This window comes from Grus americana, chromosome 2, assembly GCF_028858705.1.
Source record: "Grus americana isolate bGruAme1 chromosome 2, bGruAme1.mat, whole genome shotgun sequence".
In the NCBI taxonomy this organism is placed as follows: Eukaryota; Metazoa; Chordata; class Aves; order Gruiformes; family Gruidae; genus Grus; species Grus americana.
Genome location: NC_072853.1, coordinates 119,265,779 through 119,279,322, shown reverse-complemented (window position 1 = coordinate 119,279,322; position 13,544 = coordinate 119,265,779). Strand labels below are relative to the sequence as shown.

The 13,544-nt window shown below is 38.5% G+C and overlaps 1 protein-coding gene across 4 annotated transcripts in view; it reads right to left on the bottom strand.

Annotated features, from left to right (window-relative positions):
- The window catches only part of GLB1 (galactosidase beta 1), a 50,761-nt gene that overhangs the window by 26,832 nt on the left and 10,385 nt on the right, over positions 1-13,544 (bottom strand). For 3 of the 4 annotated variants that reach the window (XM_054815669.1, XM_054815667.1, XM_054815668.1), the window contains exons 2-6: positions 9,312-9,481; positions 2,240-2,390; positions 1,880-1,940; positions 1,062-1,156; positions 403-583 (exon numbers count right to left, since the gene is read on the bottom strand). In XM_054815669.1, the coding sequence (XP_054671644.1) occupies positions 403-583; positions 1,062-1,156; positions 1,880-1,940; positions 2,240-2,390; positions 9,312-9,481 (658 nt within the window). Of the gene's footprint in view, positions 1-402; positions 584-1,061; positions 1,157-1,879; positions 1,941-2,239; positions 2,391-3,383; positions 3,460-9,311; positions 9,482-13,393; positions 13,508-13,544 lie in introns of all 4 variants that reach the window. The other variant, XM_054815670.1, reaches the window with a different exon arrangement.

Sequence of the window (13,544 nt, the reverse complement as noted above, 5' to 3'; positions counted from 1 at the left end):
AAACCCAAAACAACAACAGAAAACCCCCATCATCAAAAAATATATTATTAAAAAAAAATAATCAATGGAATCAATGCCATCTGTCACTGCTGATTTTTAGGAGATGTGTGCTATGAGCAGTAGAAATTGTTTATTCATGATTTCATGATGCAAGGAAGTGATTACGACACTAACTGGGTACTTGTGGACGATTCTTTTATGTTTAAGAGTACATCAAATATACGTAAATGCTAGGGAGTTGGACTCAATGATCCTTATGGGTCCCTTCCAACTTGAGATATTCTATGACTCTATTATCCAATTTAAACAAAACAGTCAGGTTTGTCAAGCAGTCAAGTCAGTTTGTCCTGCCACAAACACACACAGAACACAATTTCTTGCTAACAAGCTGTGGTCTCCAACCTGGGGCAAAATCCACTGTTGCGTAAAGGCCCTGAAGAGCTCCGCATCTCAAGTGAAACCGGCTTGCACCATCAGTTGTGAACAGCACCACCTCATCCCCGAGATGCTGGCGAAAGAGCTTCAGAAGGGAACGGAGATAGTCATAGTCGCAAGCGAAGTAGCTTCCATACTCATTTTCTACCTGCACAGTAAAAGCAAGTCAGTAAAGCAGTAGCCAATTTCAGTCTGCATCTGATACCAAAATGGAAAGCCCAAATCCAACCATCCTCTCCCTTTGATGGCAATGCTGAAAATGTCATTTTAACTCCAGACCTGAGGAGTAAGAGAAGACAACACTTCTAGGCAAGTCACTCCTCCTACCTGTAACTTACAGTGGAACAACCACTATGCGAAGATAAGTAATTTTCATACAAAATCACCCTCCACATAAAAATCGCTACCCTAGCTACTTAGCAACAGCGATCAAAACACAGTGTTTATTAAAAATGGAGATCTATGACCCACCTCCCAAGCAGAACAATAAAACCATAGAACAGGTTGTGACATGATCAAACTGCTAAGGAACACCTGTGACACTACCACTCAACACCCGTGGAGTGTCTGCAAGAGCAATATAAGCATCCACGCTGCTTTGGTTCACTTGATTTTCAGGAAGTTACCTGCACCATGATGATTGGACCTCCATTTTGATAGAGGTGAGGCCTCATCTTTGGCAAAAGGACACCCATCCATTTCTCTACTGCTGCCAGGTAATCTGTGATACACAAAGTAGAAGTGTTTCACAACTTTTCTGCTTTTTTCTAGTTTTTATTATAAATTATATATGGGTAGTTTCTACCTAGTGTTCTAAATATGTAGAGTATAACAGAACAGCATTTAATGAACTGATGTGCTCTTATACTTGTTCATAAATGTCAGCTTCCAGTACATTTTACTAAAAAATAAAACATTTAAATACTGATGAACTTTGAAAATCATCAGCAATCACTTCAATGTGTCTCACACAGGTTGTCCTGATACATTCAACAGGAAAACAAATTTGAGTGTTTCTATGTGTACTATTTTTAAAAATAGATAATTTATCCCACAATGAGCAGAACTGAAGTCAGATATAATATATATCTTTGTCCCCTGTAACTAGTTCTGGAATTACATGCACACTAACCAGGAAAGACCCCACAATGAGTGGCCAGTTGGCCATTGCAAAACAAAACAAAAAACCCTCAAAAGCTAAGAGCTACCTATCTTTTCCTCAATTGTGACAATGATTTCTCTCTTGGCACCAATTTTCATAAAACTTGTCAATACTTCAGAAACTTTCTACCCTACTTTGTTCGTTCTATATACTTCTTGAACGCACACTTTTTAATAAAAGTACTGAAGATTTTACTCACAAAATAACTTAAGCTGAAATACGAATTATCTGGTCACCTTGCTGCTAAAGCATATTTTTTCTAGTCCTTTTTGATGCCTCTACCTGAATCTGAAGACCTGAGAACAATAGATGTCTTCTCCAACAGCCATGCAGGAAGACCTCCCTGGAAAAGAAAGGGAATCACTTCAGTGACCATGTTCAGGAAACATAAGAAAAAAATAGCCTTTTATTAAAACATATACTGAAACCTGAAGATTGATTTTCTACAAGTAAAAATTCCCAATGAAAAACCAAATACAATGTAAGCTTGCTTTGCAAGAAGTCACTTAGGATGCATGGATTTTAATATGTTAAACCAACAGTCTCATCCAAGGATACACCAAGTACATTTGTCTACTCTAAGACAGAAATATTTGCATTAATTCACCCTAGAAATGAGATAGCTGTTAAAAAAGGCAGTACCATGTCCCACTCTGCACAGATGTAAGGTCCAGCTCTCAGGATAACAAGCAAACCAGTGTCGTTAGCAAGCTGCAGAAAATACTCTAGATCTTTGTCACCAGAAAAATCATACATGCCCAGCTGGGGTTCATGGTAGTTCCACGGCACATACCTATAAAGAGAGAAGATCACCTTCCATTAGGAAACCGAGACTAAACCAGAACTCTGAATAACAACTGATCGCACTACACACCCAAGAGATCTGTAATGCTGAACTGGTCTTCAGATCAGTAAAATACAAGGGTAACTCTAGCGCCTTTCTTCTGTCAGGCACTTCGTATGGCAGAAGGTGTTAAAATTGATACTGAAATAAGGCTTAGTACTTTGCAGTATGTCTGCAGGAATCCCTATCAATGCAAGAACGGGGTTTCGTAACGCCATTTAGAAACCATAATATCTGTTCCAAAATACAAATAGTTAACAGTTTTAACGTTAGCAATTTGGTTGCCAGTGGTATAGTGGTGGGAGGTTTGTGAAAAGATGAATACTGTAAACCACCCACAAAGGAGGTGGTCAAGAATGAGCTTACCCAAAATAGCACATAACCCTTTGCAAACGGATCATCCAGCCTGCACAGGGAACACCAACTAGGCTGACAGGTCCACACTGCTACCACTACAAAGAATGTCTAAGTCTTAAATGATATTGTATCTAGGTCCTGAAAGCTTTCATTGACGAGGAGCAATGTAGGCTCTGGAAAACCAGCATGGGAAGAACGGTCAAGTTAGAGGATGCTGAAGTGCCCAGGAGCCTGGACAAAGTAAAACTTCATTTCAACCAAGTAATAAAGCTGCCAAACAAGCAGATAACCATTTGGGAGAACACTCCCTCTCCTATTTCCAGGACTTAGGAAACAACAACCTCACCACAGAACATCTCACAGAAGATTAAAAAATACATTTGGTTGCAAAACAAAGAAACACGTTATCTACTAACTACTATGTGTTGTGCTGTAGCTTATGGCCCTTGCTTGACAACCATGTGACTTTTGACTTGGGATAGCGCTAAGTGGCGGTTGTAGCACAGACGAACGTTAAAATTAGGGATGGGTACAACCTGAGCAAAGATTCAAGAGAATGGAAAAACTCATTCTCCATGCATTTACCTTTTTGCACATAGGTTTGCAATCCCTCCAAGAGAACTGTTGCTACTGTTCCAGAGAGAACAAATTTGAGAAAAATCTGTAAAACCAAAACTGTGGTTAGTCAAGCAAAGATCCTTTCAGGCAACACTTCTCTTACTGTCTGGGTTTGTTAATATGTTCCAGAGTCAGTTTTGTAAGAACTACCCAAGAAGGAAAGAAAGTGCAGAAAACACTACCTTCAATAAAGAAGAAAAACAGGAACCCTCACATAAGCACACTACTGAAATGGCCACACTCAGAAATACATGAACATTAAATACAAAGATTATAATCTTTCAGCAACATTAGTTAATATTATAGCCTCACAAATACCAAAACTTTAAGCCTCTGTTTGAAAAGATAAAGCTTAAAGTTTGTATGCCAGGATAGAGTCAAAGCAACACACTCAGACATCAAAATGCAGACTTTCCCCTCTACATAGTACATTTTATTTCTTTGTCACCCTGCTCTAATTGTTTCTGAAGCACTCGATTAGCTCACTTGTAGAACAAACTAAAAATGCATTTAATGAATATATGAACCATGTGAAAATATGTTCAACATTAATTTAGTTTTGTGCACTTTGCCTAAATTCCAAGCAGATGAGCAAGCTGATTGCTGGCATTTAAGATCAAATTAGATAAAGTAGAAAATTATTTAAAACAAACAAATTGCCAAACTACCCCAAAGAAGCCCATACCAGAGTATCATATTGTGCTTGCTTTCCCTGTTCCATATGCCATTATCCAGGTTATCACTGCAGAATAATTTTAGTTTGCTCTAAGTCATAATAGCTATACTATTTTCAAAACTATTGCTTAGAAATATAGAATTCTTCCACGTTATATATACGTGACTATGGATTTGCCAAGCACAGATAAATTTAACTCCATTTGTTCACAGGAAAACTTGCCTAAAGGATTAGGGAAAAGGACAAAAGGTGATGTCTCTTAACTTAGCAAAGCGTTTAGTACTCTGCTGTACAACATCACTATAAGCAAACAAGAAAAAAATTAGAGGCTAGTTGGTATAACTTTAACATAGAATACAAATTAACCACAGAACAACCCAGAATTTGCTGGGAAAGCAATGAGATATTTTGAGGAGTATCTTTGGTAGTTCTAACTATATCCAAAGCTTTTATTGACATCCGGGTGATGTAATGCACAGCATGCTTTGCAGACGGGGAGCAGTTGCAAATCTGTGGGTGAACGAGATCGGGATTCTAAATGCTCTTAACTAATGAGCAACATGGTCTGATATCAACAAGGAACTAAGAGTTATCACTTTTCAAGTTTCTCTTGCATAGGAAAAGGCAAAAAGTACAAAATGAGAAGGAAGACATATGGAAGTGGTATTAATAGGAAAAGGGTCTGCAGGTTCCACTGAAAAGTACCACCTGACTATGAATCACCAACATGACACTGCAGTAAGAGACAAAGCTTTCATGGAAGAATTAACAGACATGTTGAGGTAGCAACTCATTCACTGATAAATGCTTCTAGCAGAGAGCTGCACCTGTTTGAGCTAAATAAAGATGACTAGATATTAACTTCATAACAGTTTCTCACTGCCTAAAATACTATCACAGAAACTGCTCACACTTGGCAACAACTGCTTATATTCCTTTCTCTTTAGGCTACCAAACAAGTTCTTTATAACTGGTAAGTAAATTACAGGTTACTATGAGAAAAGCATTCTTGCTGTAATTTAACTACACCTTGTAACCTGATAGTTACAAAAAAATGTACTCAAAATATATACAAGTTTTATGAACGTGTTCTAGAAACAAGTCTGAAGGTTTAAATATGCTTAAAATAGTGTTAGAGGTGAGGACAAAAGGCTTCCTTACACTCAAGATGGAAGATTGAAAAATTCTTCCAGAAACAGTTTTAATTTACGTCCCATGCTTCCCCACAAGGCTGGAAAAAACCAGCAGATTTTAGTGGAGAAGGGAAGAAAGTGAAGAAAAAAGAATAACGTGAAACGCTTTCTTACCGAATGAATCATGATATAAATGTATTTCAAACACTGGTCTAAAAATCATTACTAATATACTTTAAACCCCCAATATATTTTCTACAGCTAGCAACGTCCTCAAATTAAATTATTTTACTTTGAAATTGTTATTATTAGCAAGTATAATTCCTATATACCATTGTACAAATTTATAGTCAGTTATTAACGCTGCACTGCTTTAGCTATGGAACAATGAATTTATAAAGGAATGCCACATTCCTTTTTCAAATTTGAAACGTTATATTTCCTCTGCATTTGAGTAATAGCATTTACTCTCCATTTACATACAATTTCTACGCTTTATCCTAAAACCTTACTTTTCTTTAAAAGTCATAGTTTTCCTCTCCTATTTCAGAGAGATATCAACAGGCAACCCCCCCCTTAACTACCTTAATGTACAGGATAATTCTCTCTGCAATACCAAGGTGGGTTGTTTTTTTTTTTAATAGTGTAAAATTAAATAGCTTGTACTAATTTTATAAATACTAGAGCAGCATTTTATACATGGTAGTTAAATTACACATTTATAAGTCTTTAGAGAAAGTAAATTGTGCTTATATTTTAATTAACAGATATTCTAAACAGCAGCTCTTTCTTAGAGAGAGTTTCTACAGGCTTACAGTTTTCTGCTCACTAGCCAACAAATACAGCAAAACAAATAAGATGCTCAATATCCTTTAACTTTCTATGATCCTGTAAGGTAACTGCCAATTCTTCCAGGAAAGCTTCTCCACTGATCTGTAAATCCTGTAAATATTTAGCCCCATCTAGTGGCTAATCGTTTATCTCCTTCACACCAAAATAAAAAACCAAACCAAACCACTAACTTTCAGTCCTTTCCAGATGTCCTTGATAGCATTCGTTTCTAGTTGGCAGACACAGCTCAGGAACTGAAAACACGGCCAGTTACCCTTGTGTGACCAGATGCCTCTACTTGCTAACTGCTGAGGTCGGGAGTGGAGCTCCCAGGTACACCTCCATCATCTTCTGGGATGTCACACCAACCACAACATCAAATTTCAACCTGCTGTTTGGAAGGCTTAGGCCTTGATATTTTAAGCTTTAATGTAAGATCAATCTTCCTGTCACTTGCTTCCTCACACTCTGTTATCACTTAACATGTTTCCAGGTTCAGATGGTTACATACATATACTGACTTCACCCATTCAAGGGTCCCAGATGAGCTGCTGATTCAGTTATTAGCTGAACGATGCATCAATGCAGAGCAAGTCTTTTGCAAATGAGGCTGCACAGAACAGGAAAGAGAGCAGGTTTGGCTTGCTATGACCACAAGGTATTTACAAGGACAATCCTGTAATAAAAGGATCTTGTTTCCCTTGAAGTGGTAAGCCTCGCTGGGACCACCTTGATAAAAACAAGGAAGGCTCCCATATTTCAAATTATAGTAAGACCTTTCCCTGTTTCATGGGAAAAAACCCAAGCAGCAAAATCACAGTCTTCAGAGGTGGCCCCAAGGTTGGTAGTCCAACTACCACACTGTGACAGAAAGTCTGGCAGTGCTGCTGCCCATACCACAATGACTTCACACAACTGGTATCTCGGTCCCTTGCTTAATAGTTTTACTGACCCAAGAAAGGGTACCAGAAGAAAACAAAAACACAACTAAATAATCATCTAGACCAATTTCCATTTTTACCAAACCCACACAAAATCACAGCAAAGTTGTTAGGAGTAACATGAGAATTTATTGCTTTATCTCAAATAATCAAAAGCAGTAAGGCTTGATTATCTGCAAACTTCAAAAGAAAAACAAAAGGGTTTTAGTGGGTGGTTGCTTTGGGGTTTTTTAGCATCGAGAGAGAAAGAGAGAGATCAGTGTCAAATGGTAAAATGCATGGATTTGATTCTCGTAGAAAATGCAAGGTACAGGGGTACTTTCTGCTTGTAAGACGCACATTTAGGAGCTATCTTTCATCATAGTAGAAAAAATCCTAAGGTAAGCAATGACGGGGGAGAAAGTTAAAAAATCCCAGTCTGCTCTACAAAAAGAAAAGAAGGTTGTAAAAAACCTGTTATCTGTAATCAGTGATCCAGCAACAACACCTAAGGCCATGGGTCACATAAACACAGGGCAACACTTGCTAGCTGTACCGTACCTTCTGTGCCTAAACAGAAACAACTCAGCTCTCCCAAGACCACAGACTAGTCAACACCAGCAACACAAGACAACCTCCACTCCTTCCTGCTCAGCAGAAGGACACTAAAGCAAAAGAGTAAAGCACAGAGTAAGACATCTCAGCAAGTGGGAAAAGAAAAAAAAAAAAAAAAGAATAACCTTGTTAGCAGAAGGTTACGAAGGAAGAAGGAAGCAACAGGAAAAAAAACCTGCCACCCTGCAGCAATTTTGCTATTAAACAACAGTGATGGAGGGGGAATGGGAAAGAAAATATTCCTATCTCAAAAGACCAGTGATGCAGCAGAGACATGAACAGGCAATTTCAAAGAAAAAAGGGAGGGACTGCTTGAAAAAGCTGGAAATTAATAGAAGACACTGAAAATATATGGATGTTGGGAGGAAGAAGAAAATAAATCAGAGGCATAAGGGAAGTATGAGACACTGCAGATCACAGGAGTCACAGAGCCACTGTCGGGACCCAGGCTGATCTTCAAGCCAGACATCAAAAGGTATAATTTTCGGGTCCATTTGAGATTACTTTTATTGCAGCAAAAAAATAATTACATGGGCAATTCCAGCAACTCTGTCCTGAGCAAGTGTGTTACTTAATCCCATTGTTCTTATGTGAGGGAAGATAGAACCTGCTTTATTTGAAAACAATGAAAAACACCCACCAAACAAAAAGTCACTACATAGTAACAACACAGGGAAGAGTTTTAAGACACACAAAAAAAATAGAGAACCCTAAATTTGAAAAAAGCAACTTCTTTTCTTTCCCTACCATCTGTTCTTCACATACTAACCCATACTAATCACATCCCCAAGTGTACAAGGCAACCTTGCAACTTGCAGGTCAAACAAAATACAGATTTCCAGGGAGGGGAAAGGAGAGAGAGTGCGACACTCCTGCTGAGCAAAGTGCCCTCGCCTACAGAATCGACACTGTCTGGCAGTCCATAGCACACAGGCAGGCTGTTTCAAAGAGAAGCTCTAGGCCTTGTAATGATTTAGCAAAGAAAAACAAACGTGTTTGGGAATTACAACCATTGCTTGAAAAGACTGTGCCTTACACTTTTCTATCACTCTTCTTCCCTTGTCAAGGAAGCTTTGGCAAAAATAGAGTAAGATGCATTTTTTTTAATCTGTGCCTCACCTGTTGTAGTAAGTACACAACCAGGTAGGAAAGACAAGAGAGATGGACTAAAGTTTTGGTACGTGCAACTGAAAACTGTTTAAATTGTCTTTTTTTTTTTTAAAGAAGTACATCTACTTCCCAACCGTTTTTCTACATTTAAACACTTCCGGTGACATAGCTTTAAATATTACTACAGCCTTTGCCAGTATTTTCAAGCCTTCAGGGCAATACAATGTAGACTGTATTACAAGGTTATTGTCCCCTCTCACCTCATCTGCCTTTTGACCAGAAATTACGATGCCCTTGGCAGAGCACATACAACTGTTTCATAGTCACCAAGTTAACAGCGCAACAATTTATTTCAGGTCACCTTTGCACCCTGAGTTGTGGAGCAAGAGGTGTTGCCCGTCAGCAGGGAAGTGGACTGCCAGCTATAACCTGCCAGTTGTCCCAGTCTACGCTGTTACAGGTCATCCCATACCACCCTGTGCTCCTCCAGAGCTTTCTCATCTATTACTTAGAAATTAATAAACCAAGTAACAATGGCAGCATTCCGCTTAACTACTTCTCATACATCTCCCAGGACTACAAATCACTTTGAAAGACAACAGCTACTTACGTTTGAATGGCATCAAGTCCTGCCATCTTCATCTTCAACAAGCGGTCTCTCCAGTAATACCGGGGCACCCGTGAGTAGTGAATGCTACCTGAGATGTAACGGAAAGGTCTCCCATCCTTGACAAAGCAGTCACAGTCATAATCAATGCCAAAACTCCTCTGGGGTATATTCTGCGTACAAAAAAACAACAAACCCACAATATAATCCTTTTCTGTCTTGAAAGACACTGAGAACAGTCTATACAACATCTGTTGTCTACAATAGAAGGTACAATGATGTTAAAATAACCGATGATGAATGGCTCTCCAATAGGTACACATAGCCCACCTGAGCCTGACACACCAAAGGACTACAATACATCTGCCAACCACTCAGCAATGACAGGATTCACTACTACACCAAAATATGCCACATGCATTTTCCACTTTTAACAAGTATCTAGTACCATCTTCTTACAGTGATACATTTTGCAGTTGCTTACACCAGTGCAAGTGATGAGGAAGGATCTGAGGGAGATTTCATGAGTGCCAACGCTCCACACTCAATGCTTCAGCTTACTAAAGCATTGGAAAACACAACCCTAATTCCAATTTAATATCACACTCAAGTTTAGAAGCAAAAGCCAGCTGGGAACCTTTGAGGAATAAATACCACATTCTAAATGCTCAAGGGCACTGATACATACACATTTGAAAGTTTAGTTTCTAGTAAGTATAAAACTGTCTGATAGATCAGTCTGGCAAACTGCATACGTTTATCTAAGTCACTGAAAATTAGTCATTTTTGGAGAAAGTCCTACTTTCAATACTTTTCCAGCTAAGCACACCCAAACCAGTGAACTTAAAAAAGAAGCAGGTAAATTAAGAACCTGCACTTCCTAGCTTTAAGAAAAATACCTTAACTTTAAGAACATAGGATTACTCCTCAAGTGAGCCTATGATCTTAGTAAGATTTAAACTATGACCAACAGCAGCACTTTTTTTTTTTCCTTGTTTTTAACAAGCAAAAGAAGATGACCTTTTTTTAAGTGCCTGGCCCCATGTCTTTAAGAACCTTTAACTTTTAAATATTTTTTTCTTCTCTCTTTTTTTTTTTTTTTTAAACAAACCTTAACATCTCACATCTTACATCTCCCATGTATCTTTGGCATTCCTGTTACCAGTACTACTTTTGTCCTCCACACACCACTGAATGGTTGGTTGGTTGTCTTCATGTTCTATGACATTGCATTTGCATTTTATCTGATTCATTACTGAGCACATAAAAAAATCCCTTAAATGAGAGATCAGTAGGGATTTATGAAGTAAAATCACAAGTCAGCAAATGTAATCAGTTAGTTCTCCATACCTGTCATCAGAAAATAAATCAGAAGTCAACCAAACCTCATGATTCCTTGGACATTATACTAGTCCAAATGAAACACACCTTTTAACAGCACAAATTAAAAGCTGTTGAAGGACACTGGCCTTGTTCTTGATAAGATGGGCCTTGGCCTGTCCCATACTGAGAATGGGGCTTAGCAATTAGAAAACTGATTACATGAAACAAAAGCAATGAAATCAGAAAGGTAAGAGAGATATAGACCACCATACAAGCCCAGGTGACCTCCACTACATGAGAACCATCCACCATCTGAGGACATCTGCCCAAAGGTTAGGTAAGGACCAAGAGACCACACAGTTTTGAAGAACTTTCCCATGAAACTTCTTCTTTCTGTTAACTGCTGAACAGTTTTGTTACAATAGTGTGTACAACTACAGGTAAAGAGAAAGGAATGGAAAAAGTGAAATACAGCAGGCATTTATAACCATAAAGCTGCAAACACTGAGACTCCTGGCCCACAACTGGACACAACTGCCAACCAAGACCACAGTTGGCAACAAGTGCAACAAGACAGCAAAAAGGATCCAGTGCAATGTGCCACAGGCCAAAAGAACAAGAATACAAAGAAAAAACATACTCTACTGAAAACCGGAGGACGAAATTGCTGAGTAAACATGACTATCCCTAGATTGCTGTTAAACAGAGCAACTGAGTGAGATAACACTGTACAAACATTTGAAGACTACAAACTCCAAGGAGGAGGACAACTACAGTGTGTTACAACTGTGATAAAGGCATTTCTTCATAGAAAGCCTAAAATAAAGTTGTGGGAAAATGTCTTAAATGCATATAGCAATCCAAAACATTCTGCCAACAGTAAACAAATGAAATTGTCTGTGTAGTGGACATGTAACAATATATGCGAGAAGATACAGCCCTGAGCTGGCAGGGAAATAAAACTGTAAAGGGACTGCAAAGTATTGCATAGGGGAAGCTATTTAAGCCCTGATCTCACAAACATGGAACCATTCTTAATATTACTTAACAAAGAGTTCCATGAAAGCTGAAATAAATCTTGACTGAACAAAGGTATGGATGTGCCAGGTGTCCACAAAATCAGACCCTTACAGAGCTGAGAAATACAAACCAGCTGCTCTGGAACAAAACTAACTCAAAGTTTGGGATTCTCCCTAGGAAATTACGTTGTTGTAGTAACTCCAGGCTGTTAAACCTCAAGTAAATTTCCACTGCAGAGGATGCACAGGTATCTACCATCTGCTTACTTTCCTTTCAATTCAAATCTAAGTGACATTTTGCTGATCTTGAATTCATAACCTGCATCTTGATTCCTGGGCACGCTGCACTAGGATGGAATTGTACTGTATGTATCCATCCCCTACGGAAACCATTCACCCTAAGGAATACCAAGCAGATGGTTCACATTCTTTGGATGTTTTTTACTCTAGGGCACTGTGACAAGTTGCAGCATTAATGCAGAACCAAGTGCTTTAAAATGTTTGTGACTAAATGAAACTCAGAACCCAGGTGCAGCAACATAATTCTGCAATAATAAAAGAAAAAGAGAAGCATTAGGAGAAAAGCACATTAAAATACCATTATCCCTGGAAATACAGAAGGAGAGTCAAAATAAATTGCTGCTGTTTCCCTCTGAAAGAGGATTTTAACCCCCTCACTTAGACTAACCACGTCAAGAGGCCCATGGAAAAGACACTTGCTCCATTTGTGGCAGAAAACTGTTGAGAGATGCTGACTCAATAGTCAACTGTTTACATAGCTCCATCCTCAGGAAACTGACACCTCTGGCAAAGGAACAAGAATTTCTTAATACGATAAAGCCATGAAAAGAAGATATTAATTATGAAAGTGATCATTATGAACTGGTTACCATTTAAAGGCCACAGTTTTAAAGCTGTGACCATAACTGTAAGTCACCTTCCTTACACATACATTTGCTGATACAGTATTATTATGGGGGTGAGGAGAGGGAGGAAGCTTCCAGAGTACTTTGATTCACCTCATTCATTGCCCATTGTAAATAGAATGTTTTCAACATTATTTTATTGTCAGTGCATGACTCTATCCATTGCTTGCAGACCAGAGCTTGCAATGGAATCAAAACAGTTCTCTTCATGAATTTATGTCTGGCTCTGGCAATATTGTATACTTACATTCGCAAATATACAGCGGGAATGAATTCCCTGCATCTCCCTAGAAGATGAGGTAGTGGGTCTGCTAGTTTGGTAAGCAGATTCAACAGACAAAAAACTAACTGCACACTGTTTAGGATGCCAGTTCATTCATACCACATCATATTAATGCCCAGCTGAAAATTCAGACCCTTAGAGGCAACGATATAATGTTGCATCTTAGATACTCAGAACATACTCACAGGGAAATGGGAAAAACTACAGAATTTGTCCTTTCTTAAATCAAGTAACAAGTTATTTTTGCAACCTTCATGCTCTTTCAACATTTTATAATACGTACATCTCTCATCATAGGTAAAAAATTAGCTTCAGCACACAAAACTATTTAACAGTAGCTAGAATCTTTCATTCTCCACATTTACAAAACAAGGGGTTTTTTCCTATTTGGCAAGCAAGCAAACGTGGATACAAATCCTTAATGAACCCCTCCATCTGTGACGATTTCTAGAATCTCTTATGTAGACCATTCAAAACAAAGAACATTGCTTTCTCTACCCCAAAGCTTAAGTATCAAAATTGGGAATCACAAACCGCTCATTTTCTTCTGCTCCTTCCAAAAATCCCTCTTGGTATCCTTTCTTTGCCCCTGCAGTGGTTCTTTTCTCTGCATCCCATCCTCATCTCTTCAGCCTGCACCTCTTCCCCCTAGTAGGCATTAAGAAAATTTAATAGTGGCCTTACC